At 55.4% G+C, this 27,552-nt stretch overlaps 1 protein-coding gene across 1 annotated transcript; it reads left to right on the top strand.

Annotated features, from left to right (window-relative positions):
• Positions 1-712: 712 nt before the first annotated feature.
• Positions 713-27,046, top strand: SLC15A4 (solute carrier family 15 member 4). Its single transcript, XM_059409892.1, has 8 exons — positions 713-1,237; positions 6,608-6,903; positions 10,944-11,112; positions 11,508-11,585; positions 12,028-12,196; positions 19,995-20,150; positions 21,188-21,346; positions 26,050-27,046. The coding sequence occupies exons 1-8, from the start codon at positions 713-715 to the stop codon at positions 26,196-26,198; spliced, it is 1,701 nt and encodes a 566-aa protein (XP_059265875.1). The 3' UTR covers positions 26,199-27,046.
• The last annotated feature ends 506 nt before the right edge of the window (positions 27,047-27,552 follow it).

Consider the following 27,552-nt stretch of genomic DNA (forward strand, 5'->3'; position numbering starts at 1 on the left):
AATAAGACGACGGCCCGGGAGAGCCCTGCCACGGTGCGGCGAGGACCCGCGCGGACCAGGACAGCGGGGAGGGCGACGGGGGACACGGGGAAGCCGCGGCCGGCGCGGCGGAGAGACGGAGGGGCAGCGGCATGGGGGCGGGCGCTTCAGCCGCGACGGCCGCCCCGCGCACAGGGAGCGACACCGAGCTGGCGGGCGAAGGGCAGCGCGAAGCCGTCCCTGGGGAAGGCGCGGGCTCTGAGCCTGGCTCGGGGACAGCCGGCCTCGTCGAGACCCCGGGAAAGCCCGCGGTGCGGCCGCCAGCCCGGAGGCGCGCGTGGAGCCGGCGGCAGCGCCGGCTACGGGTGCGGCTCACCGTCCCGGCGCGCAGGGGCGGCACCGCCGCGGTCCACGTTCCCGTCACCGCGGGCTGCGACCCGGCCGAGCCGGCGACACCGCGCTCTTTCAAACACGGCGGGCGCGGACGCCGGGACTCGGACGCGCCGCGCACGCCGGAAGTCGCCGCCCACCGGAACCGGAAGGCCCCGGCGGCCACGGGCCCATAAAGGCACCGAGACGGGGGGGGCGGGCCGAGGCGTGGCCGGACGGGTCTCGCGAGAGCGGCGGCGGCCAATCGGGACGCCGCGGGGAAGGGGGGCGGGCCGGGGCGTGGCCGGGCGGGTCTCGCGAGAGGGGCGGCCGGAGCGGCGGCCGGAGCGGCGGCGGCGGGCGCATGGAGGCCGAGGCGGGCGAGCGGGCCCCGCTGCTGGGCGCGCGGCGGGAGGCGTTCGCGGGCCGGCGCGCGGCGTGCGCGGCGGTGCTGCTGACGGAGCTGCTGGAGCGCGCCGCCTTCTACGGCGTCACGGCCAACCTGGTGCTGTTCCTGAACGGCGCGCCGTTCGGCTGGGAGGGCGCGCAGGCCAGCCAGGCGCTGCTGCTCTTCCTCGGCCTGGCCTACCTGGTGTCGCCGTTCGGGGGCTGGCTGGCCGACGCGCTGCTGGGCCGCGCGCGCGCCATCCTGCTCAGCCTGGCGCTCTACCTGCTCGGCGTGCTGGCCCTGCCGCTGCTGGCCGCGCCCGCCACGCGCGCCGCGCTCTGCGGGGCCCCGCGCCCCACGCGCCTCCGCAACGGCTCGGCGCCGCCCTGCCCCGACGCGCCCGCCCGCTACTGCGCGCCCGCCGCGCTGGCCGCGCTGGCCCTGGTCGGCCTGGGCGTGGGCGCCGTCAAGGCCAACGTCACGCCCTTCGGCGCCGACCAGGTGAGCGCGCGGGGCGCGCGCGGGGCGCCGGGGAGGGACGGGCCCTCCGGGAACGAGGGCGACGGGGCGGCGGTCCGAAGGGCGGTCGGCACACGCCGGCCGCAGGTGCAAAGGCCCTGGGGCCGGGACGGGAGCGATGCCCTCGTGGCAGAAGCCGCTTGGGCGACAGCCCTGCCGGGGTCCATAAGCGCATCAGGTCAGCACGGACGGTGCGCGCTTCACGTTCCCCAACGTTCTGCAGCAAATACCTTTGGGAGAAGCTACAACAGACGTGGGGAGAGCCCTGGGGCCAGGCCCTGGGCAGCCTTTAAGAGACTTTGAGGCGTACTTGGAATAGAGTAGGAAGCCTTTGTGGGTTCGGCGGGGGGGCCGGAGTACCATGATCTGGTGTTCGTTTCTAAAAGCGGGGCTTCCAGCGCAGGTGTGTGCCTGACAGCTGAGGCCTGACAGCCAAATCTGGTCCACTTCCCGTTTTCGGGGGGCCCATCGACTGAGAATGCCGGAGGTTCTTAGGTTCCTGAGTGGTAGGAAAAAAAGCAAAAAGAGTCTTTTGTAGCAAGGGAAAGTTTTACAAAATTCAGATTTCGGTGGCCATAGATGAAGCTTGATTGGAAGAGTCCTGCCTGTTGCTTTTCGCACACTGGCCTGGGGGGCCCGCTTTCACAGGGCCGCAGCAGAACGGGGAGTTGTGACAAAGACCGGGTGTCTCTCAGAACCTAACGTGCTTACGCCCTGCTTCGTCACAGAAAAAGTTTGTGGCGTGCTGAAATGGCAAGGGAAGTGATGACCACCGGCGTACCAGGTAGGAGTCCACTGCACTGGCCCAGTTAGAGGGACCTGGACTAGGGTGGACTCGGTGGACGCGGATTCAGAAGGGTGCATTTAGGACAAGTCGTGTCGTAGAGTCGGCAGCAGTAGGGAAGACGGTCCCTGGGTTTTTGGGCTGAATAACCGTGTGATTGTGCCGACGGCTCTGGGCACCAGGCCCTGTGCGCCGTACCGTATTAGTCCTCATGATACCGCTGCTCGTGTTGTGCCCATTTCACAGATGAGGAAACCAAGGCTCGAGAGGAGAAAGCATTTGCCGCAGGTCGCACAGCTAGTACAGGACTGAGCCAGGGTGCAGAAGCCTGTCCTTGAATGTGAGCTTCAGGTAAAGGACCTGTGTCAGGCTTCCCCTTGAAACGAGGTGGCACATTCTAGTGATGCTGGGAGTGACAGCTGCCTCATGTTCCAGATTCTTCCTTCTCTGCACCAGGAAATGTGCTTTACCCAGGTGAACTCATCGGATCTCATGGGAATCTCATACCTACTTTTCCAGTAAGAAGATGGAGGTACAAAAGATGACTTCTTTTGTTGTAGGGCATGTTCAGGCCAGCGTGGTCGTCCCAGTCTGATTTCTCGATCTCTGCTTTAACCGTGGCTTCGAGATGGCCATTGTGGAACACAGGGCAGCTGGGACGGACTTGGGTGTCTGGGCCCAGGCTGGTGGCTTTGGCCTGCTGCCGTCAGTGAGGGCACAGCCTTAGCAGCACAGTGAAGCACCTTTAAAACCGGCCACGTGGGCCACGAGCCACATGAATGTGCCCCTCAGGGTCCTTGTTATACTGCCTTAGCTACGCCTCAGGACAGCTTGCGGACTGCACTTGTCTCCTTCACCGGAAGCACCCGGGGAGAAGGTTCCACCCGCCCAGAACCACAGCAGGGAAGTGGGAGCTGGGTTGGGACCCAGGCAGTCCGGCTTGAACACCTGTTCTCTCCAGTCAGTAATGGACCAGCAGTTAAGGTTTTGTATAGGAACGGTGTTCTCGTAGAGGTTATCGAGAATGCCTGACGGAACAGGAACTTTTTTCACGTGTAATAACACTTGGACATTAAAAACAAAACAAAAAAACCCGCTTCTATGAGGTAACTGGACTAATCTCTTCAAATATTTATTTAAAAAATTTTTGTTTGTTTGTTTTCATTATGCTCCTTGGCCAACACGGAGGACTTCATAAGTTCTCGTCGTAGCGTTCAACGATTCACGAGTTGCTTGTGACACCCAGGGCTCACTCCACCACGTGTCCTCCTTGGCTTTATTTTTAGGTTTCCATGGGGTGTTGCAACTTTTAAATCATTCAGCCTGATGAGTATTTCATTTATAGCTACAGAAAAAGAGAACCAAGGATCTAGGTGCAGGGTCTATAAAAGCATATGTTTCACGGTCCCCGTCAGTTTTGGCCTGAGATTAAAACATTGAGTGCAAAGTTGAGATCATCCCCTGAAGTGATACGCGGATAAAATAGATGGGGTCCCTGGGCGCGCTGGCGCATGCCCCAGCCGTGGGCGTCCGTACGGGCTACCGTGGGAATGAAGGCTGGAGAGGCCATGCCAAGGGATCGGACGTGAGTGATGACGCGTCCTTCCGTTCCTGTTGTACGAAAGGGCCTGGAAATGGGCAAATCCATAAAGACTGGAAGAGGCGTGGCAGCGGGGGCCGGTGGAGAAGGAATGGGAAGTGCCCCTGAAGGAACTGTGTTTCTTGGTGGTGTGATGAAATGTGGAATTAGATGGTGCTTGTGGTTCCTCAAGTGTGGGGAGGCTGAAACCCACAGAGACAGTTGTACCTCAGAATGGTAAATTGTTTCACATGTGGTCTGCGCGACAAAGCATTTAGGAGGGAAACGTTGGGACCCTTCCGCCAGGGTGCTAGCTCCGCGGCCAGGGGTGCTGGCTTGGTGGAGGGGGGTGTGGCTCCGAGACCCGGGTCTGGGCAGGAAGCCCGCTGGGCTGGACGGCTGCGCTGGTCCTCAGGATGACTTAGCTGCTCCTCTCCTGGCTCTTCTCGTTTTGAGGAAGTCTGATTGTGTTTCTCAAGCCCTTTCCCTGCTCCCTCACTCCCCGCACCCCTGATCTCTGAAGCAGGGCCTGTAGGGGTTGTTGTGAGTGAGAGACGGCGCGGTCAGGCTGTGCAGCCCTGGGGGGTGTCTGCTGGCGGGCTGCAGGTGGGCTGCTGACCATGCCGAGGTGATCCACGAGGACGCTGGTCCTGCCAGCCCCTTCATTCCCCCCAGTGCTCCACCTGCGGCAGAGATCACAGTGTCCTTTCAAACAGAACTGAAAGAAGAAAAGCTTACTACACAGGTGTAGGGAGCGAATGATACATTTTTTTTTTTCTAATGGAAAAAAAGTAACAGCCTTGCGCCTTTGAAGGAGTCTTGCCAAGCCAGCCGACTGCCTGCCTTACTGTGCTGGTCTCTGGTCTTTGAGCTGCGCTTTTCTGAGCTGACTGCAGTGGCCTCTGTTGACCAGCTGTGCTTTTCTGAGCTGAGTGCAGTGGCCTCTGTTGACCAGTCACATGAGAGGCCGTTTGCCCTCGCTGGGGAGGGCGGGAGGCCCCCCACGCTGGTGCTGATGTAATGTGACCGGCGACGGGCTCGCCAGCTCTGGGCACAGAAGCATGTGATGTGTAGTTTGTAGGAGCTGGCTTCCCATTTCCAGGAAAAAAAAAATCACTAATGTGTTGTTACTTATGGCCTTAGGAAGAGGCTTCAGTTTCTCAAGTAATATTGGAGAATTCGACCTGGATGTTCCAAGCAGTTGACTGCCAAGTTCCCGCAGGACGACATGCGCAGTGTCGCCGTTGGTGACAACAGGGCTGATGTGCTCGAGCTAATAATGTGTGTTGTCTGCATTAATTGCAGATGTTCTGTTTACCGGCCCTCCTCCTTTTGAGGTTTGCCGAGTCCGCCCCTCCCCCCTCATTACAGGTTCTTATATCTTTAGTTACATTTTCTCTGAAACGATTTCTCAGCTTATGGTTTTTTCTTCCCTCTGGTCTGTCTTTGGGTAGCGTGAGTATTTGCGCCCAGTTTATATCTTTTGTGTCCCCATGAAGAGCCGTCTTAGAAATAAGAGAAATTCCCAGGACGACTCATTAATTCTATCCTCATGCCAGCATTGGGTCTAGGACCTCCGCCCAGATCTGACATAGGTAGGGCACAAGTTGAAGTTCCTCCTGAGAATGGGTGGTTTATTTGAAATTCAGATTTTCAGTTTGGGATGCTGGTTAGAAAGTCATCAGCTCAAGCATGTCTCTTGCCAACACAGTAGCCGTACTAAATAATTTCAGAATAACATTTTTTTTTATCTTTTGAGGAGCACACAATTTTGGGTGTTTTATACCAGCAACTTTGATTTCGGGAAAATAGCGATTACGATGTTATACCAAGTTACAGGTCTGCTGACAGGGTGCTTTTTTGTATCTGGCACTTGGTTGTCTGGGCCCCCACTGAAAACCTTTGTGCTCTGCTGATGGAGATTGTTCTGTGGAACATGTCAGATCTGTGACCTGGACAGAAATCAGCCTCTTAGTAACTTGTTTTTTTTTAATATTTTATTTATTTATTTGTCAGAGAGAGAGGGAGAGAGAATGGCAGACAGAGGCAGAGGGAGAAGCAGGCTCCCTGCCAAGCGAGGAGCCCGATGTGGGACTCGATCCCAGGATGCTGGGATCATGACCTGAGCCGAAGGCAGCGGCTTAACCCACTGAGCCACCCAGGCGTCCCACCTCTTAGTAACTTGTAAGGAGGAGACAATAGAGGTTCCTAGGATAGCAAGCCTAGGACTGTCTTTGTATGCAACCCAGCATTGACCTTTAGGTAATAAGCTTGTTGAGAAAGTGTGTGAGATCACTGCCTAGAGTAGAGTGGTGTCCTTGGAAACGTGGACGTTACGGTGCGAAGGGAAGGCGTGTGGGATGCGTGCCCCCCACGTGGGGAATGTTACCTGGTGCTTCTGCTGAAGTTCTGGAGATGAACGGTTGTCAAACCCTCCAGGGATTTCTGTCCTTAACCAGCACGTCTCCTGATTCCCTCCATAGCCTTCCTGGTCTGTGCAGTGTTGGTTTCAGTGTGGGATTTCCTCCGGGCCCCAGATTGATCAAGGCGTGAGCTACACAGCAGTGGTTCTGAAACTTGACTGTGAGTAGAAGTGCCTGGAAAATGTTTAAAAGGCCTATTCCTGGCCCCCAACCCCAGAGATGGTGACTCGGCAAGTCTGGCCTGAGAGCCTTGTGAATCGGCACTTTGAGGCGGTGTTCTGGTGGTTCTGGTGTTTCCAGAGCACGCGGTCCCCAGATGTTGCTTTGAGAAGCTCTCTTGGATTTCTTGGATGTGAGCTCACTTAAGAAAAACACCACGCAGACGGTGTAGTGATTGAAGTTATCAGGTGCTCCTTTGTCAGGGATCCCGAGCGTATGTGTAAGCTGACTGTGCTGCGTTTGCTGCAGGTCGCCATGATGACCGTGACCGTCGTCACCTCGCTATACAGGTTTTTCATCCTCGAAGGTTACCACATTTCAAAGTCTGTTTCCTTCTGTTGCCTTAGGTTAAAGACCGAGGTCCAGAAGCCACAAGAAGGTTTTTTAATTGGTTTTATTGGAGCATCAATCTGGGGGCAATCATCTCGCTGGGAGGCATCGCCTACATCCAGCAGAATGTAGGTTTTGTGACCGGCTATCTCATCCCCGCGGTCTGCGTCGGCATCGCCTTCCTGGTCTTCCTCTGCGGCCAGAGCGTCTTCATCACCAAGCCTCCCGACGGCAGTGCCTTCACCTATATGTTCAAGATCCTGGCATATTCGTGCCGGCCCCAGAAGCGAATCGGAGAGCAGAGTCCCAGTGGGTGAGTGCCGAGTTGTGATCGTAGGCTCAGCCCACCACGACATCCCCATTGCTGTGAATAAAGTGCTCGCTTCGGTGTGACGCAGGCTGATGTGCAGGGCGGGGCTCCCGCCTAGTGGTTTAATGTCTCAAGTCAGCTCGAGCATGTGCTGTGGCATTACTGTCTTCCCGCAGCTGGACTCCAGAGCTCATACTTTGTGTATAACTTCCACATTGAACTTGCTCTCACTGCTGATTTAGATGGACCTCTTGTTTGTAGAAGGATGAGGGAGGTAGGGGCGCCTGGGTGGCTCAGTGGGTTAAGCTTCTGCCTTCAGCTCAGGGCATGATCCTAGAGTCCTGGGATCAAGTCCTGCATTGGGCTCCTTGCCCACTGGGGAGCCTGCTTCTCCCTCTGACTCCCCTCCCCCTGCTCATGGTATGTCTGTGTGTCTGTATGTGTGTGTGTGTGTCTCTATCTCTTAAATAAATAAAATCTTTCAAAAATAAAAAAGGTGATGGAGGTAGAAATTGGCAGAGAGCATAGGAGAGGTACTATACGTACTGTGTACGTTTGTCTTCTATTCTAGAAGTTTGGAGTTCATTTGAATGAACGATAAAGCACTTGCTTACTTTGTAGGTGCCCTTCTGTGCTCTAAGCTGTTGTTTCTCACTTGTGAGTCAACAGCTGTGTTGATCAGCCTGGACCCCATCGTCCCATGGTCACTGCAGCTGCTCTGTGACAGAAGGACATAATAGTATTTTGAGATGCAGTTAGGGGAACTACATCATCCCCTTTGTGTGGGACTTCCCCCGTTTTCACGCCAAAAGCCCCATGGTCCTGAGGGTTTTAGCGCTGAAAGCCCCATGTCCTGGGGAAGTCCCTGCAAACTGGGAAGGATGGTAGGTCACCGTAGATGCACATTAATAAGGGCAAGTCTGGGCCTTAGCCCACGAAGAGACCTCAGCAGTCCTGGTGTTTATTGAAGCATAATCTACGGGTAGTACAGTGCGTCGTCTTAGCTGTACAGTTCTGGAATTAGGACCTTTAGCCATGGAACCGCAATATGGTCAGGACAGAATATTTCCCTCACCCCAGAAGAGTCCCAGGGACCCTTTGTGAGGGACTCCCTTGGAACATTGTGATCACAGTAGGTCTTCCTGGGGGGCGGTCTGTCCCAGAGCCAGACGCTGACCCCTCAGGGCAGTACACCCCTGGCTGGGTGGCTCTGATTGCCAGAAGCTCCTGCAGGCCGACTCCCATACCTGCCTCCTCGTGGCTGGTCTGCTTGTATCTTACATGTGCCCTTGGAGTCCCATGAATGTCTGATACTGGCTTCCATGTGGGTCGTTTGAAGCTGTTCCAGAAGCGCTCTCGTGGCCCTGCCCCTTGGCTCCGGGCTGCTATGGTTCCCGCAGGTCTCCCAGCTGGTCCAGGAATCGGAAGGGCTCGGTGTGGCCTTCGGACTCCTCGTTCAGCACTAGCGATGGTGGCATCACACTGGAGAAGGGGCAAAGATTCAGACAGTGCTGCCTTCCTGCTGCAGTGCCAGAACCTGACTTCAGGCAGAAGCAGGTTCACATCCAGGTGCTTATCCTGCGGGTTGATTTCTCAGGAGCAACGTGAGTGGCTCTGCAGTTTCAGGGTGTCGGTGTGGGTAGTCCCTGGCAAACGTTTCCACAGGAGGACGGTCCTGCTTTGTGCACGGTTTGGGGTTCTGAATGCACAAGTGGCCTGACGAAAGAGACTGGGACTTACTGCCACTCGGAAGTCTGATTTCCCATTAGGTTTGGTTTTGGACAGCTGGCGCAGTTAAGATACAACGGACTGTCTTGAGAGAGTTGGCGGTCCAGAGAATTCTCAAATTACGCTCTCCTCGCGCACAGAGTCCGAGCTCTGTGACCTTGGGCAGGTGAGTGACCTTGCCAAGCCTGCATTCCCGTTTTGTACAGTGGACAGGGGCTCATTGCGAGGCCTGAGCAGCTGATGTGTGCACAGCTGTCAGCTGTGGCGCGTGGCACATGGTGAGCGCCTGCTGATGTCCAGGGCTCCGTCAGGATGCTCTTGCAAACGGTCGGCTCCAGAAATCTAGGAAGTGCAGCATTGCCCAGCGTTTCCTTCATTGGGCCCAGGCTGATCTGTGCCTCCAGCTGACTTTACGTGAGAAGTCCACGTGTGTCTGTTCAGTTCATCGAACTGAGCGGGACGAGTTGTAAGGCTTTCCTGAGATACATACCTCGTTGAGTTGAGAGTCTGAAAATTCACAGCCCCTCTTTGTGAGAGAGAGCAGCCGTGTGTGCACACAGACTGGGGAGTGGGGGCACTTCTGGGTCCTGTCTGCGTTTCGTGTCGTTTGTGTCTGTGGTTCCACAGTGAACCCTCATGTGTTGCAAAATAGTACACCGACACCGTGTGTGAGTTAGGGAAGGCGTCAGGTGCGCATCAACTTGGCATTTTTCAGGATGTCTTAACGATACAAGACGAGTAACGTGACCAGTAGCGTTTCTGGGTGGTTCTCTGTGTAAACATGGGTTTCCTGCTGGACTCTGACATGTTTTTGGAGAGACACACATAGGGTGTAGTGAATCACTGATAGTATCTGAAATAGGTAGGTGAGAACTTTACTTTTGCTTTTGCCCCCGCCCCGCCATTGGAGAATCTCTGAATATCTTCAAATAAAGTATGACAGTATCTTTAGAGTTTAGAGTTTCTCTCTGAGTGAAGTTTTCCTGTTATTTTCCCTGCTAGAGAAACTACGTATGATTAGGAGTAGTATCTTTCTAAATTAATTTGTGTATCTCTAGCACCAGGTAGAACGGACCTGCGCATGGAGTATGTGCTCAGTAAATGTTTGTTAAATTGAAGTTAGCTGTACTGTCCAAAATTCGGCTAAAATACTAAGTTACAGTTTTCAGTTTTTTGGTTCTTCCCTCCATTCAGATGAAAAAATATCAATGTTTTATGAAACAAAAATGATTTAAAATAGTTGTAAATTGGGTAGGAGTTTATAAACTAGAAAGCATGCACTGCCATTTGTATCTGAGTCCCAGAACAGAAGAAGGGAAGAATTCTTGAAGGTAATTATTCATGTCCTGGTATTTCTGGCTTTAGAGAATATTTGGCAAATACAACAGCTTTTTCTGTTTTATCCTTAAGAGTCTGGGAGCATGCCTCACCGTTAGAGCGTTTTGGAGCTACCCACTGGGACCTGGTCATTTTATAAGTAGTGAGACTGTCTTAGAGTAAGCGAGTGCCACTGCTCACGCACGAGCTGTGACTGAAAGGCCTGCGTTCTGACCCGACACACCTGAGCATGAGCGTGAGCGTGAGGCCTGTGGCCAGCAGCGGAGGACAGGGTGGCGTCCCTGGTACCTGGGTGTCGGGCTTTGCGGCCAAGGCTCTCTGGCTCAAGTCCCAGACCCTTCCTCCAGCTTTGTCACCTTGGGCACCTTCTTGCCCTCTCTGACTGGCTTCCTCCTTGGGGCAGTGGGGCCAGAACACTGTCCCCATGCCTCCTCCCAGGGCCATGGTCCAGGGTAATGAGCAAAGCACGCAGTGGACCTGGCTGCCTGTGACATCGTCACGGTCCCATCAGCACCGCAGCTCTGCCTCCCAGAACAGAGCCCTTCCTCCTGGGCCCTTCCGTGGCTGCACTTTCCATCACCAGCTTTAGTAGCAACACGGGTGTTGTGGTTGTGAAGTTTTAAAGCCACCTGCTTCAAATTCCTGACAGTCCAGCCCGGTTTTATTTCCCCTCAAACGCTCGTCTGGCGATGTCGCTGGCATAGTGGCCAGCCTTGTTCAGTGCGGGTGACGGGAGCTGGGGAAGAGACCGCTAATGTGGCAGGAGCCGCAGGTGCCTTTCGCGGCGAGGCGCTCTCCCAGCCCTGTCGGCACATGTGCAGTGCTGGCCGCTGTGTGGGGTCTGCACGGCTAGTGAGCAGGAAGGCCGGAAAGTAGCAGTGCGGCAAGCCGGTTCCCTGCCTCCTGCTTGAATTGTCGCCGCGCACCTGATGTCTCGGGCTGGAAGAAAACTAACTCCTTCATTTTATCTCCCAAAGTGAAGGCCTTGGAGTCCTTCAGCACTCTTCTAAACACAGTCTGTTTGATTCATGTAAGAGGTCTCGCGGAGGGCCGTTTACGGAGGACACGGTGGAGGACGTGAAGGCCCTTGTGAAGATCATCCCCGTGTTCTTGGCTTTGATCCCCTACTGGACAGTGTATTTCCAAGTGAGTCGCGACTGTCACGTAGCCATAGCTTTCTGTCCCCGCCTTCGCTTTGGGCGCCACCAAAGTGCAGGGGCGCTGTGCCCTCTTCTGCAGAGTCTCTGGGATCTTGGAATCCTGTTTCCAGTCGTGGAACTCACTCCTGCTGACATAGGCGTCCTGAAACCCTTTTCATGAGAGACGCTAAGAGCGGGTGTGCTGCTGTTTTTCCAGGCCCCGCCTTTGGGTTTAGTCTCTGTGACTCCTGTTCTAAAGTTGCTCTCCAGGGGACTTGTGCGATGACCAAAGAATCGCTCTATTCTCAGACCTGAGCCCCACGTGTGTCCTCGCGGGGCGGCCTGGGGTGGGTGGCCCGCTGGAGAGCTCCCACACCTAACGGCACCACCTTTCACACGCAGATGCAGACAACGTACGTTCTGCAGAGTCTCCATTTGAAGATCCCGGCGATTTCCAGTATCACAGCCACTCCTCATACGGTGAGAACTGCTGCAATGATGTGAAAACGCTCCCCGGAGCTTCTGTGAGAGGCGGTGCCTGCGGCCGGTCGTTGGTCCTTCTCAGGGCTCCGCAGCTGCTCCAAGGGCGGCTTCGTCGTTGGAGTGGGACTTGTGCTTACTTTAGAGACTGTTCTCCTGGGGGCCTTGTTGTTTCCTAGATGGTTGACAGGTGCCAACCAAACACTAATCTTCCTACCTGACTTTTTTCTCCGTAAACACACAGAACAAACCACAAATGCACTTAGAAGTGAAAATCTTTTTCAGTTCCAGTATCTTGAAACTGAGACTTTTCCCTTAGGAGGTTATACTTCGTGGGAATGGACTTCGCTAGAATAAAGATTTTCTCAGGTAGACATTAGTTGTGAGGTGAGCAACTCATTGCTCCCAGGAACTAACCTTGTCTCGTGCATTTCGATTCCAGTTCCCGGCGGCCTGGCTGACCATGTTCGACGCAGTTCTCATCCTCCTGTTAATTCCCTTAAAGGATAAACTGGTTGATCCCATTTTGAGAAGAAATGGCTTGCTCCCGTCATCCCTAAAAAGGATCGCCGTTGGAATGTTCTTTGTGATGTGTTCTGCCTTCGCTGCAGGTGGGGAGGCGTTTTGGTCTCATTTCCGGAGCTCGAAACTGGCCTTAGCCGTTGTGGGTGACTCGGGGCCCCGTGACGGGCCCTTGGTCACTCTGTGTAGGCACACCCTAAGAGGACGGAGTTGGGGTGTTGTGAACGGGTGTTGTTCGCTTTCTGGTTTCCATGATGTGAAGGTTAAGATTTTCTCCCTACGGTTCCGCTGTTTTTCTTCTAGAGCCGAAAGCAGTAAAGTGCTCTGGAAAGTGACTTCTGGCTTGGATCAGAGGAGGCTTGCTCTCTCCCTTCTGATGGAGATTGTGGGCGACGGTCGATCGCTGAGTGGATGAATTTTTATATCGGTCTCAAAGTCATGGGTTCACTCTTGGCGTTCTTAACTTAGGTCCGCAGTTGACTTTGGTCTGTCCCTGAACAATCGCGTGTGTGTTTCGTGAGGAGAAAGATTTCCTCAAGTCCAGGTTCACGACTAGCACACACCCCCAGAGGAGGGCATTCGAGCCAGTGCCTGAAGCTCCCCAGGGCCGATGAGGCGAGTTTTCCTTTGGGGGCCTCACTATGTTTTCATGGTTCTTACATTCCGGACTGTTAGGTTGTTAGAATATCTTCGTCGACATTCTCAGCTCGCTCTGGAGTTCTTCCTTCATTAATACTTGAAAATCATTGGACCATAAGACAGCTTAGTTACATAACAAGAACAGAAAAGCTGATCCTCCCGAACCAACCATGTATCACCCACTGTTATGAGGAATTTAATGTTAAGCACCGCTGAGACAGGATTTAATATTCTGCAGCAGTGTTTCCCAGCAGCCTCCGTGCGCCGTCCCCAGAGTGAACGTATTGATATAGTACTTAATAGATATAAAGAAATGAGTCTCTAGGCTTAAGAAATCTATATTCCAGGGACCAGGACATTTTAGAAGACAATTACGTTTTCTCTTGATCAAATAGATAATTAAAGCGAGCTTGTGTCTGGATGAAGTGTTTCCTGTGTGCTCTGTTCGTGGTTCTGTTTCTCCTTCAGTCCTGTGGCGCAGGGGAAATAAGAGCAAATAAAACTGAATTGCAGTGGGGCTGTGACTGCGGGTCTCATTCAGCAGGTCCAGAGATCGTCAGGGCTGTCTGGAGTAACTGCTGCCCGGGGATGCTGTCTGTTCGTCCTGCCTCTCTTGAGCAGCTGCCGCAGGCTCAGCTTTGACCCTGGAGCTCCCTTCTGTCCCTATGCTGGTGGGGCCCTCTCTGCACCACAGCCATGCTTGTCACATGCCAAGGAAGGGGGTCCTAGTTCTCTCCCTCTGGGAGGGGAGGTATCCTCGGTTTTCAGGCATTTCCTGGGAGATTCTAGGTTTGGGCGCCTTTAATACCATCTTGTCTTTCGATTTGATTGCTGGCCAGGTAGCTTCTGGGAGCCGCCCTGAGAACTGCGGAGGGCATTCCTGTGGTCTCTGCACGTGTTTATGTAGGAGGCAGCTGACCGCTGAGTGACCGCGGAGAATGCCCTGTGGGCAGGGCAGCCAGGGCTCACCAGTGCCAGCAGAGCGCTCGGCACTTCTCGCCCAGCGCTGGGCAGGATGGGCCGTGCTCTGCGGGGTCGCCTGTGCCTCGGGGCGGGGTTTGGGGGAGCTGGTGTGGTCACATGGCCCTGAGGCTTCGGAGTTGGAGAGTCTCCCTTAGGAATAGGAGCCACCCGCTATACTTGTGTTATTATACTTGTGTTCTTAAACAGTGGGAAGGAGCCCCAGAGTCACTGGTTCAGGGATTTTAAGTCTCTGGTACTTGATTTAGGCACAGTTTATTAACTTAACAGTGGCAGGAGCTTCACGAAGCTTTACTTCCAGCTCGAGCGAGCATTTAACTGGAACATTAGTGGGCTTTGAGTAGAGATTGAAACTGAGCAAACCAACATTTTAATAGAAAAGAAACTTTTGCCTTTGAACTTACCCTCCCCCATAATCAATCAGTATCTTCCATTTAGAACCGCGCCTGCTGGGAATGGTTCGTTCTGTCACGTCTCTCCGACGAGAATCAGGCAGGTCCCTTGGGTTTCTCAAGCATGCATAAGGGGAAAGGGAGTGCGCTCGCTAGTTAGATTTCCTTTCCCCTTAAAGAACCGTGTGTCCCCGAAAGCACCGTGTGCGGAAGTCCTGGGTTACTGGAGCAGCAGATGCTCACTGGAGGGAAGGCGAACTCGGAAGCATAAAGAAGGAAATAAAAACCAGCTGTGATTGCCCTAGAGGCGCTTAGCATTAGGGCGGTGCGAACCTGCCTGGTTTTGTGGGTCTACCCACACCCCCTCTGTGTTTTTGCAAGAACGGGACCCCGTTGCGCAAGCCTGATTGAGAAAGTAAGTGTCAGAAAAACCCGAGGAGCAAAGTAAAAGCCGTGTGTGTTACGTGTAAGGAGGGAAGATTGTAGATACAGAGGAGCCATCGCACACGTGTGCACACACACACTCACTCACTGGTTGTTCCACCACCTTCGGAAATCCGTGGTTACCGCTCTGCGGGCGCTGGGAAGATTACGGATATGATACGTGGTAGATTGTTGTATTTCCTTTGCCCCCTTCGAAGACCAACCCTGAAGCATGGTGACTGTCCTTCCCCATCAGCCGTTCCTCTGCAGTCCTCTGTGGTTGGGGCTTGGGGTGCCTGGGAGCATGACTGGGCATTCCTGCGGAGGGTTTCTGCAAGTGTAAGCAGGGCATCCCTTTAAGGCTTCGGATGAGCTGACAGAGTTCCCTTCCAGGAAGCCTGTGACTCCGCCGTCATCCCAACCATGGGGCCCACCCATCCACCTGCCGGCCCCTCCATACCTTTGGGGGTGGTGTGGGTGCTGGTCAGCACGGGCATAGGCGGGACTGTGCGCGGCCTTCAGGGCCCAAGAGCATCCTGAAGTTGGGGTAGAGCCTGCTGAGAGCCTTTCCCTGGCTCATATCTGGCATTAGTTAAGCGCGGGTCCACAGCACGTTTTCAAAAATTAGTATGACATAGTCGAGCCATGGTCATGACAGATGCATGGAGAAGAACTGGGGAGCCCCCAGAGCATCCATAACCCCCCCTTCCAGGGTGACCGCGTGATGTCTTCCAAGGACATTCGCTGTTACAGCAAGAGAAATGAAACCGATTATTCACAGCTTATGACTTAACTGTTCCTGATTCTGTTTTTCTATGTCAGTTACACATTTAAATCACGGTGTTTAACAGCTAAACGCGCCGTGTTAAATATACCATCCGTTCTTGGACCGGTCCTCTCGGTGCGGGTGGTGGCTCACTCCAGTCTGTCCGCACGCCGGACGCTTGTGCACACGCCCCCGCCCGGCTGCATGTCTGCCTTGGTTTTCTGTCACCTTGGCTTTCTGTCTCCCCGGTGGAAAGTGTTCAGGCCACGGGCACGAGTTCCGCTGCCAGCTCTCTTGTCGGTGCTCGTTCCTTTCCCTGCGAATCTCTTCCCTGAAGGATTTAAACACAGAACGTCTTTGTTTGGAGGCGTGTTACGGTGATGACGATTCCCCCTGTTATCGGTCCCCAGATTCTGTGTGCAGTTAGGCCCTTTGGCATTTTGTGCCAGGGTTTTCTTGTTCATGGTGACATGCAGTCAAACCTTTCATTGGAGGAATATTCTTTCTAGTATTTTCCTGTTTTCTTGAACTTTACTTATGGTATTTTACAGTTTTACGCATGTCTTCATTTTAGGTGCTGTGCATTTTGTACTAGGTTTATTCCTAACCCCTTGGTGTATTTTTGCTTGCTCCCATAAGGAATTTTTTTAAAAAATTCTGAGTTCAAATGAATTCTTTTTGAATGGTCACTTGTTTTCTTCAGACAGCACGGGTTCCCTTCCTGCCGCCAGGTGACTCTCCCTCCCTGCGTCTCTGGTGGGCAGTGTTGGTGGGACTGTGGGTTAGTGCTGGGAGAGCTGGGGGTTGTGGAGAGCCCACTGCCCCCTGGGCTCTGACGGGCGCCTCCAGGGCAGCTCCCAGAAGCTTAGAACTGGAGTTTGAGATGCATATTCACAGTGATGCTAAATTTCTAACCTTTATTTCAAGGTTACTGGGTCTATTTTGGTTTCCAAGAGGATCGCATGCCCCCCCCCACCCCGTCCCCGGATATTGATGGTTTAGTTTTATTAAATTCTTGATGCTCCGGCCTCCTGGGTGGCTTACTAGGTTAAGCCTCTGCCTTCGGCTCATGTCCTGGTCCCAGGGTCCTGGGATTGAGCCCCGAGTCTCGCTCTCTGCTCAGCAGGCAGCCTGCTTCCCCCTCTCTCTCTGCCTGCCTCTCTGCCTGCTTGTGATCTCTGTCTGTCATATAAATAAATAAAATCTTTAAAAAAAAAATCCTTGATGCTCCTTCCTGCATTTCTGAAACAAATGAGTCTGTCCAGCGGGCGGCCTGGGTGGTCTGTGTTCCTCCGCTGCTAGCTGACAGCGGCCTGCGGTCTGGCGTCGGGGTCGTATGGCTTCAGGAAGGGAGTTGGTAGACCCGGTTTCTGCGGGCGGGAGAGTATCACACTGGGGAATTTCTGTGCGCCCAGGGGAGTTCAGGTCTTTGCCTTGAACATCCCAGGAGCCTGTTCCTCTCTCAGGAGAAAAGGGATGACGTTTTCACCGTTTCCTCAATTCTGTGCAGATTGTGTTTTCTCTTGAATCACTTGTTTTTTGTTTTTTTTTAAATGTCCTGAGTAAACCATTCATTTTATTGAGTTTTAGAAAAATTATTGGACTGGAGATAAAAATTGTCTTTTCAATAAATGTGTTTCCTTCCTCTTTTCCAGTTTCGTGTATTTATGGTTGTTTTTTTTTTTTTAAGCAGGCTTGCCAGAACTGTGTGTATGTGATGATTTTTCCATCGAAGTACGTCTTGAATTTATCAATTTGACTTTCTGTGTGTTTTCTAACAACAGAGAACAAGACGGGATTTCTGTTACCTTGGGTTTGTTTTGTGATTTTCTCTCCCGTGAGTTACTCCAGGCTTCGTTTACTTTCGCTGTTTCTTCCCCAATTAATAGTGAAACCTGTGGGATGGCATGAGTGTGCCTGTCGCTGACACTTGGGCAGGTCTTGTGTGCTTGAATTTGTTGTAATTTTGTCGTCTTCTAAGGCGACTGAACCTGCGTTTCACTTCGTGACCCTGCGTGATTCGGGGAACGGTTTTCCTCGTACTGAGGCTGATCCGTGGGTCGCTGGTGTCTCGTCTTACTGTGGAGTTGGGAGAGGTCACGGCTTTACAACTCCCGCCTTTGGGCTGCAGACCCTCCTTTCTGGCCTGGTGGCACTTTCTAGAAATGTTCGTAGGATGCTGAACAGGATAGATCCTCTGTTGGAGCTCCACGGGCTGTTTCATCAGACGCGTTCTAGCAGGAGCCCCGACCTGTGCGGCTTGCGAGGGGCGCCGGAGCCCTGCGGGTGAGCACACGGCCCAGGAGTGTGTGGCCGTCTGCGCATCGTCTGCTGGATGGGCCCCGGGGCCCGCCACACCCAATCTCAAACACACACCTTTGTGTTCCCCCGTTCTCTGAGTTGAGCTGTGGGTCGTGGCCACGGTGGCCAGGGTTTGCCTTTGGGCTTCTGGATGGCAACCCTTGCACCAAGCGAAGCCTCGTAGTGACGGTGTCACTGTGTTTCTGTCTTCTCTGGGGTTAACTGTGCCCCTGGGGGAGAAGCGGTCCCGAGCCCGCGCCTGCAACCAGATTTTCGTGCTGCTCCCCTTTCCAGAGCGTGGTGTATCCGTGTCTCCGTTCCGGGAAAATGGATGCCTTCATGTCTGTGATGCTGTGGGCAGAGGGCCGCGCATCGGTGCAGAGGGCGCGTGTGCAATGGAGCGCATCTGTGATGTCCCATGGGCTTCTCTTGAATCTTTCTCTCTGCTCGTGTCATGTGGTGTCACCTTGTCTGTTGCTGGTGACTGTCGGCCGTCTCTTGGCCGGTCCTTCCCCTCCCTGCCCCCCGCCGTGCTGGTACGCCTTCACCCTGGTCCTACCCACACCCGCGGGTTTGCTTTCCTCTGACGTCTGCAGAGCCGTGGGTCACTGAGGAGTGTGCTGTGTCGGCCATTACGGCCCCTAACGTCACGCTCGTGTGGGTGCTGCCTCGTTAGTTCCCTGCGGTGACCTCCCGACGTCCTGCGCGGGACCTCGGTGCTGGCGGCTCCCCTTCCTCCATGAGCAGCTTCCGCGGACAGCGCTCCGTGCCGCGGTCGTGTGCGTGGTCGGCCGCGCGCAGCACACCTCCGGATCCTTCCCGACCCGCCGCAGGAGAGCCCTCCGCCTTCACAGGCTCTCCCCCCGGCCTCGTCCTCCGTGTCCCCCTGGCCAGCACCGCCTGTTCCAGCCTCTCCCCTGATGTGCACAGCGTGCGTGCCGCGGGTAAGACTGCGGAGCAGGTCTCGTCCCTGTTGGCAGCCTCAGCCCTCTGACGCAGGCACACGCGTCCTCACCGGTCCTGCCCTCCGTGTGGAGGAGAGTGTTCTCTCCAGCTTCAGTTTGCAGCCCTCAGGACGGGCTGAGAGAGTCCTTCCTGCAGACGGAGCTGTGCTAGGATTGCCCCGAACCTTCCAGCTGGTGGCTGGTGTGGTGACCTTGCAGTGTGAGGGGAAACTCTGCCGACCCAGAGGAAGCCGCTCACACTTTGTTCCATGCCCAGAGGACAGCTGTCCCTTGTGGACAAGACCCTTCATGCCACTACCAAGAGTCCTGGCAGAGAGAGCCACGGGCCTGCCGTGCCTCAGAGGCCGCGTCCAGAGCAGCCAGGAGCAGACGGCTCCGCCGGGTCTGCTCCCGCACTTCCTGCTAGCAGCCGGGGTGCGGAGGCGGGGGGCTCGGGGTCCCCTCCACGTGCCTCCAGGGAGGGGACGCAGGACTTTCTGACGGAGGTGAGCCAGAGGCCTGTCCTTACGTGCTCCTTTGACAAGTGCTCTCCTGGTTGGACATTCCCCGTGACCTGTAGCTTGGGGGCCGATTCCAGAATTCGTCTTCCCCCTCCTGTTACTGGTAGCCTGGACCTTCTCATTCTCGGGTTTCTCTCAGACAGCTGACCTTCCTCATTCTCACGCTTTTAAATACATATGCGCGTGCACAAATATTTATTAAATACTCCAGCCCATTATTCCATTCACAGAGCTCTTTAGGACCAAGACCGGCGACCTCTCTGACCTCAGAACTCGCCGCTACGGCTGTTGCCTCTCCGCTGCAGGCTGAGCGGCCTGTGCCTTCCTGCACAAGGAGGGGCTGCTCGGGCGCTGGCTTGTGTCCCTGTGCGGTTTGGTTGCCCTCATTGCCCTCGAGAAATGACCAGTAACGGAGCGAGATCGAGGGCTGCTGAGGGTGCAGGCTGTTCGCCGGGGTTCGGTGGGGAGACGGGCCTCCCGCGGGGGCCGGGGCTGTAGGCTAATGCCCGGAAGTCAGCGGGCCAGCCTCAGGCCCCCAGCGTGGCGAGAAAGACGTCTCTGAACTCAGTGCCCCCGACGAGTGGGTGCGCAATTACGCTCCTCACGGCAGGCGGGTAACAGAAGGCGATCGGGGGCGTCCCGAAGCTGGGGCGAGCCCCGTGCGGGCAGCGTCCGTGGTGTGAGGCGGTGTGAAGACCCTCCGGAAGGGGTCTGGTGGGATCAGTGTTGGAGTAACTGTTTAGGAAGTCGCCAGTGCGCGGTCCTTTAGGTCGGGGGTTTCCGGGAGCGCTGGGGTGCTGGGCCACACCCTTCCACTTTCTCGAGTAGTCCGTAAGCATCTTGCAGCAAGCCTGTAGTGTTTTAGTTTAATTGCAAACGTTAATGAGTAAGTGTTCTATTAACCTCCTTATGAATTCCAGGAATTTTGGAGAGCAAAAGGCTGGACCTTGTCAAAGAGAAAACCATCAATCAGACCATCGGAAAAGTCGTGTATTATGCCGCCGACCTGCCGATATGGTGGCAGGTGCCACAGTACGTGCTGATTGGCGTCAGTGAGATATTCGCCAGCATAGCAGGTGGGCCTTCTCCCACGCAGGTCTGGGGCCGGCCTGGTGCGGAGGGGACGGGGCGGGTGTCTCCCTGTGTGCTCTGGTAGAACGCACAGCGAACAGGGACCCGTGTTTCACGGCAGCAGCGGTGGTGTTGGATGTGAGTCGGTAAGTACGTGGTACTGTGGCTGAGGCTCTTGTTTCGGGTGTAGAAACGGGGCTCCCAGAGACATTTCCGTGGCTCATCCACTACCATGGAGGTGCCACAGAGAGAGAGGGAGGAGGAGGCCGTGGGTGGTTCCTCCCAGGTTGGACACTTCCTAACCACGGCTCTGTGGTTCTGCCGTGGCGGCCCAGGCACTAGCCACTGCCAGAGCTCTGGGTGTGTCTGCTTGATGAAGGAGGCAAACCTGTTCGCACAGTCTTCCCTCCGCCCACGAGCCTTGTGCTGTGCGGTGCAGACCAGCTCCATGCTGCTGGAAGGGAGGGACCGAGTTAATGATGACCAGAGCCCGGATCGGTTGTGGGGGCTTGTGGTTCCCGCCGCACCGTCAGCGGACTCTGGCCGCGTGTGCTCATGACTCCGGAGGACGAACAGAGTGGTCCTGCGTTTGGGATACGCTGTAGATCTCCACGTGTGCTTGTTATAAAAATCTGAGTTTATAGATGTCTCATTGAGATTATCTTAAGATTTGTTGCCTTTAAGATAGAAGTCTTCCACAGAATCCGCATTGTAGTCTGTATATGTTGTTCATACCTCCTTAGCTGAGAACAGAGAAATTTGCTTTTTTGGCCATAGAGATCAGTGCCGAGCCAGCACGTCGGAGGTCACCGGGACGTGGGAGAGCAAGGACTTGACCTTTTGCTCGGTGACTGACTTGCAGGACTCATGGTGAATGGAAAGGGCCCCTGATCTCTTGACCTTGTGTTAAATAGTCTTCAGAGCAGGGAAGGGAGCTGCCCTGCTCACCCGCGTCCCCACGTGGGGCCCCGTGCTAACCCTGCCATGTTCAGGCAGGCCCTGTCAGCCCCACTCTCACGGAAACAACCTCCTCTTTCTGCAGGTCTCGAGTTCGCCTACTCGGCCGCCCCCAAGTCCATGCAGAGCGCCATCATGGGCTTGTTCTTCTTCTTCTCCGGCGTCGGCTCGTTCGTGGGCTCCGGACTGTTGGAGCTGGTGTCCATCAGAGCCATCGGCTGGATGAGCAACCACACAGACTTCGGTACGGGCCGCGCCGCTGTTTGAAAACGGCTACTGGCCGTACCCGTGCTCGGGCTACGGCGGGCGGTCGTGTTAGTGGAGGACGTGGGCTCGGGCTGCATGGGGTCGCGGTAGTGGAGCTCGGCTGCGTGGGAGCTCTCTGAGACCCCGCGCCGCCTGGTCCCCTGCATCCTTGTGCGTTTGCTGCGCACAGATGAGCCTCTCTCTGGGTCGGCGGGGCTGCTGCTGCTTCCTCGGAATTCCGCGGATCAGTCTGGTCCGTGTCCCCAAGTTGTCTTCATTCACCTTGGGGGTGGGGTGGTGTGTGTGTGTGTGTGTGTGTGTGTGTGTGTGTGTGTGGTTTCTCTTTCTTGACAGCACTTCTACATTTTCTGCTGTTACAGACACGGATAGATAGTAAGTTCCTTTCTGGAGTCACAGCTGTGACTCGTGACTGACAGGAAGGGGTTTTACCGCTGACGCCAGTAGGGGGCATGGTGGGCGCTGAGCAGAATCACTTAACAGAGAGTTTTGGTGTTCCCAGATTTATGGTAGCTTTTAACTGGGTGCAGGAGTTGAAGGTTTATCTCTTCTGTTTGGTCTGTGAAAACCGCCTTCTTACTTGTTCCTGTTCAGTCTGCAGCATTTCCTTGGGTCCAGGGCCCTTAGCTACTTTTGGGTCCTAAACCCCCTTGGAACTCTGATGAGAGCCTGGGGACCTGCCCCGGGAAAATGCACAATTCCAAAGACCCTTCCCTGACTAAGCTAACATTCCCGTCGTGAGGGGGGAGTTCCGGCCTGTGGAGTCCCAGGATGACTTCCAGAAACCACAGCCGCTCCTGTGGCCCCGGGAGCCCCGGCCTCGCTGCGTTCTGGCTGTGGGAGCTTCCCCAGGGCTGGCTCAGGGGCCGGGGTAGGGCTTTGCTGTTGATCCCCGGGCCCCTGGGAGGGGGAGCAGCAGTGGAGCGCGCGCAGCAGGCGCACGGCGGCTTCTGGGAATTCTCACAGGTTCGTGGTGTCCCGTGATCTGTTTTCTGTGCAGGGATGGACCTTCTGCAGACAAATCCTTGACGCAGAGAGCAAAACCCTGTTGATTCTTCTGTTTCTTTGTCTTACTTTTCAGCATATCTTGAAGGATTGATTGTTTTGATGACCTCGATTGATTGCTTTCCAGTGATTTCATCCCCTTGTCACTGATTATCTCCAACTTTACCATCACTTGCTCTTTATTTCCGACAGTAGCTTCCAGCCCCCTACTGTGAGGCTCCTCTCCAGTCCTGGTGCCCGGCTTGGAGCTGGATCCCGTGTGCCCGTGTCATTTTCAGAGCGGTGTGTCTTAGGACAGCCCCTCACCATGTCTAGGGCTATCCTTATTCTCACGCCAGTAAGGAGCGTTGCAGCGAGCTGTGGCCACAGCCTCCAAGGCCCCTGCAGCCCGGTTGGCAAGGAGAGATGTGGAGGTGGGGATCGCGCAGTGAGCCAGGCAGCTCCCTCCCAGCGCCCCCCACCTGGGGACTTGGGGCGAGAATGGGACCAGGTAATCCCCAGCGTGCACGCGCCGGTAGAATCTGGCAGTGGAGGGAGTGGCGGATGTCATCCCGGGCGCCGTCTGTGCGTCTCCCGGCTCCCTGCTGCCCCGGCCCCTCCGTTCTGCACTTGTGTTCAGGCTGGTGCTGAAGCAGCGGCCTTGAGCTCGCGGAGCCTCTCCCGGTCGACGCACGGGAGTGGCTCCCGGTGTAGTTACAGGACCGCGGGGCGGAGGTGGAGCCCGGCCCTTGCTCCTCTGCTCCCTCCCTGCCTGTTCTCCCGGTTGGCTGGTGCTCGCCATCCCGTCGCCGTCCTGTAGATCCGGGATGACTCGGGCTGTGACGTCGCATAGATCCGGGATGACTCGGGCTGTGAAGCTCACCAGTCTTTTTTTTTAAGGGTTTTTGGAGAAGCCGGGCGGCAAGTCAGTCACGACTCGCTGCGCTGTTCTGCTCTCGCTGGCTGTCGGTGATGTTGCGGGTGTGAGGCTGTCGTGAGTGAAGCAGCTGGCGACCTTCTCGCTCGTATGTCTCGGGTGACCTGTGAGCTCATTTCTCCGGGGCCCAGGAGCCTGTCTGGTCCAGTCCGACCTCCCAGAGTTCACCGTCTTCGGGGGTGATTGTCCTTCGGTTTGCGAGGAGGCCCAAGAAGTACAGGGTGACAGTGGGCGGCAGACGGGGCTCTGAACGCCCTTCCTGACCCCACACAGGCCGACCCTAATCAGGAAGACTGTCGTTCTTTGGCATGCCAGCTTTGAGCTTCGCAAGTTGTAATATTTATTTACATCCTCACTTGAGAGGGAGAGTGAGTGCGTGCCCGGGCGAGACGCAGGGTCCCCGCTGAGCAAGGAGCCCCCAGTGGGGCTCGATCCTGGGATGGTGACCTGAGCCACAGGCAGACTCTCAGCCAACTGAGCCCCCTGGGCGCCTGTGCCTCGGAAGTTTGAAGTGACTCCTTACTTTGGGGGGCTCCTGTTTCAGTTTTAGCGCGTGGAATGACATCATCAGGGTCCTGCCAGCAAGCCTGCGCGGCACCGTGGAGTTAAGACAGCAAGTGGCGACAGCAAAGTCCGGTCTCCGGGAGGGCTGGGTGGGCCTCCCGGTACCTGGGACAGAGCCCGGCACGCAGCAGGGACTCAGTCACTGTCCTGACTACCGTGTAGACGGTAGGAATGCAGGTGCTACCAGATCCTTTCCGGCGACGCACGGGGGCAGCCCTCACCTTCCGCAGCCTGCCCGAGCGCTGGTTCGGATGTGTGCTCTGTCATTCTTTGTGTGCACGAGTACAAGCGCCGTGGGGCACTGAGTCAGTGAGTGTGTGTTCAGACACAGGGAAGGTTCCAGAACAGCCCACCTTCACAACCCAGCGTCGGACGAACAGGAGCACCCAGTTCTGATAAGTGAATCAGAGAGCTGCTTCTGACGTGTATGAGCGAGGGTGGCTCTGGAGATGCCGCCGAGCGAGTACGTCTTTGCTTATCTGTTGAGAAATGTGCTGCCTTTTCAGCGGGTTGGACGGATGGCGGACATGCTAGGACACCTGTAGGCCGTGGCGATGGGTTCAGGCTTTTTAGGGAGCCCAGGGTGACGTGCTGTGAGCGGCTCTGAATGTTTCGGTGCAAACATTGTGTTTTGCACACACACTTCTCCACACGGAGCGGTGTGGTCCGTGGTGGCTGGAAACTCCAGCAGAAAGACTCCTGCTACAGACTTGACGGTCCTGGACCCGTGAGGACCGTGGGGATGGTCCCAGGCGGGCGATGGTGTCGCCTTCGTGCGTCCCGGGTCCTGTGCGGGGTGCCCTGTGTGCACGCGCTCTGCACACTGCTGTTGCCCCCATTTCATGGGGGCTGGGGGGGGCCACCTAGCCCAGACATGGCAGGCCACTTGGCTTTGAGCTGCATTGGCTGAGCTTCAGCATGTGTGTCTGGAACCTCTTCGGCCTGGGTGGGGTGTGTTGGGAACAGAACGGGGCAGCGCGTGCGAAAGGCCGTGCTCAGTGCTTGGGGCGAAGCTGAACGTCAGCTACGTTAGGGGGGATGGGACGGAGGATGCACCCGTGCCACCTTGAGGATGCTAAAACCTGAACCTTTTTGGGGAAAATTTTAAAAATCTTGTGTTAAAAGATTCTGTATGTATAGTGCCTGTCAGCCGTCGCCCTGGCTTGTGCAGGGCACCCGCGCGTGGGAGGGCGCTTGCTGTCCAGGAGCTGCTGCTCAGCGCAGGACACCCACAACTCCTAGGCAGATGCGGCGTCCGGGCGGGCCCGCGGTGTGGCATGTGGCGTTGATGGGTGTCCCGGTTCTAGACCCGAGCTGTGGAGAGCGTCACTTTATAATCGGCCTGCGGGTGGGTCCTCAGGACAGCTGTGCGCACTGGGTCAGCCCGCAGCCCCCGGGGAAGAGCACCGCGGAGAAAGACTGGGGGGAAACCCCACCCCATCCGGTATTGCTTTGGGGGCGGCACAGGGCCATAGTGGGGTTCATTGTTCCCTTTCCCCAAACCTTCTGTACTGGAAGAATTTAAGGAAAAAAAGACTTTCTCAACGTTGTTTGTATTTTGGCCAGTGGACACTCCGTTCGTTCACGTCGGACGGTTCCCTCCAGCCCGCCGGGTGGATTCTCGGGAGCCATGGTCTGAAATAGGTCTTGTTGCTGGGCTTCCTTGGCCAGGCGCTGTGGCCTCATCCTCCCGTCGACCAGTGGGGAGACTTTTGCGGGGGACGGGGGCGCTCACGCCAGAGACCCCGGTCCTGAGCCTGTGGTAGAGACAAAGCTGGCTTCAGAGCAGCGTTTGCAGCAGTTGAAGAAGCAAAGTGCTTATGTATTTTAGATAATAGAGATAAAATTCCCCCCCCCCTCCTTCTTTTTTAAATAACCGCAATGAAAGATGACCGTGACCTTACTAGGAACCAAACTTAATAGCCGAACTCTCGTTTTTTTTTAAGATTTGATTTATTTATTTGACAGAGAGAGATCACAAGCAGGCAGAGAGGCAGGCAGAGAGAGAGAGGGGGAAGCAGGCTCCCTGCTGAGCAGAGAGCCCGATGCGGGACTCGATCCCAGAACCCTGGGGTCAATGACCTGAGCCGAAGGCAGAGGCTTTAACCCACTGAGCCACCCCAGGCGCCCCAATAGCAGAACTCTTGAATAGTCCCTAAGTGCAGCTGACGAACTTCTTTCTCCCTCTTTCTCCGCAGGCAATATTAACGGCTGCCATCTGAACTATTACTTCTTTCTTCTGGCCGCGATTCAGGGAGCCACCCTTCTGCTTTTCCTGATCGTTTCTGTGCGGTACGACCGGCAGCGCTCGCGAGCCAACGGGGCGCCTGCCAGCAGGAGGACCTGACATCCCGAGGCCATGGCCCGGACTGAAGGCGGCCACGTGCTGAGCAGGAGAAGCTTCTCCGACTTCCTAACCACGTGCGTGGTCCCTGGATTGCGTCTCCTCTTCTCCCAGATGAGCTGGGTAAGTGCCTTTCCGTGGTCCCCTCCCGGAGCAGACGCAGGCTCCTCATCTGGACCGCCGGGAGCCGCAGGGACGGAAGCTCTCCGCCGAGCCAACGGGGCCTCGGGAGACTGCGTGTGTGTCCGTCGGCGTCCTGATGTGTTTCCTCCCTGTAGACCGAATGAGCTCACTTTGTTGTCCTTTTTGATCAATGCACGTCTGCTTGTCCGGAGGAATGGGAGGGCTTTTTAAGAGGTAAAAGTCCAATGTTGCAAAGATGCTGTGCGAAGGTCACGCTGATGGTTTCTGTTGTGAGATGTGGGTCCCGGCGTTGCCCGGCTTGTCGGTGCGGGCCGGTGGTGAACCTGTTGTGTCTGCTGCTTCAGAAACTACTTCTCTTTCAGCCATTGATGTTGAATTTTTTTCTTAAGAAAGAACTCGCATCAGGAAATATTTAAGACTGTGTGTCCTATCTCAAGCTACAAAGCAGTGTACAGGGTATTTGAAACTTCGCCTAGTCTGTGCTTCTGGATCACTTCCTTCTGGACACCACTGAGGCTGAAGACCAGTCCTGGAGGACCGTTAGGGACATGTGACTAGGAGCAGAGTCTGTCATTCGAGACCATTGGCAGTGTTACACGTTACCTGTGGACTTGAGCTGTGTGATATCACCGGCTCCTGGATTGTTCTGGTACTGGATGTGGGGTTGCTAATGTTGTGAAATAAACTGTTCTCTGTTTGTTGCTGTATTTTTGGTGTAATGTTATTACAAAAGCCCCACAGATATGAGGCCCATTGACTGTTCATGGGGGTTTGTACACCGCCACGTGGGAGGTGCAGTTTCCGGACTCAGCAGGTGACGGAGTTAGTGAAATCGCTTGCTCTGTCACAGCTCTTTGATTTTTTCCCAGATAGTGATTCTTGCGCCTGCTCTGTATTAAGACAGTTTTATTAATGGAGAAAGAAAATGAACACAAAAACCCCTGCACTGTTGTTTGTCTGTAATACAGAAAATGGAAAGCTACAGGGAGATCCCGTGACGGCTGGAGTTCTCTCAGTGGGGCTGACGGTGTGCGTTGGGGTTCAGAAGCACCGATCTCCCAAACACAGATTCTCCTAGAGGTGTAATTTATGTCTTCAGGACAGACTGAAAACTGTTCACCGGTGCTGTCGAAAATACATCCTCTCTGTTGAAGGAAGTCGTGGGGAAAGGGAAAAAAGGTCGAATGAAGGGGCCGGGCTGTGTCCGCCTCGT

This window comes from Mustela nigripes, chromosome 8 (genome assembly GCF_022355385.1).
Source record: "Mustela nigripes isolate SB6536 chromosome 8, MUSNIG.SB6536, whole genome shotgun sequence".
Lineage (NCBI taxonomy): Eukaryota > Metazoa > Chordata > Mammalia > Carnivora > Mustelidae > Mustela > Mustela nigripes.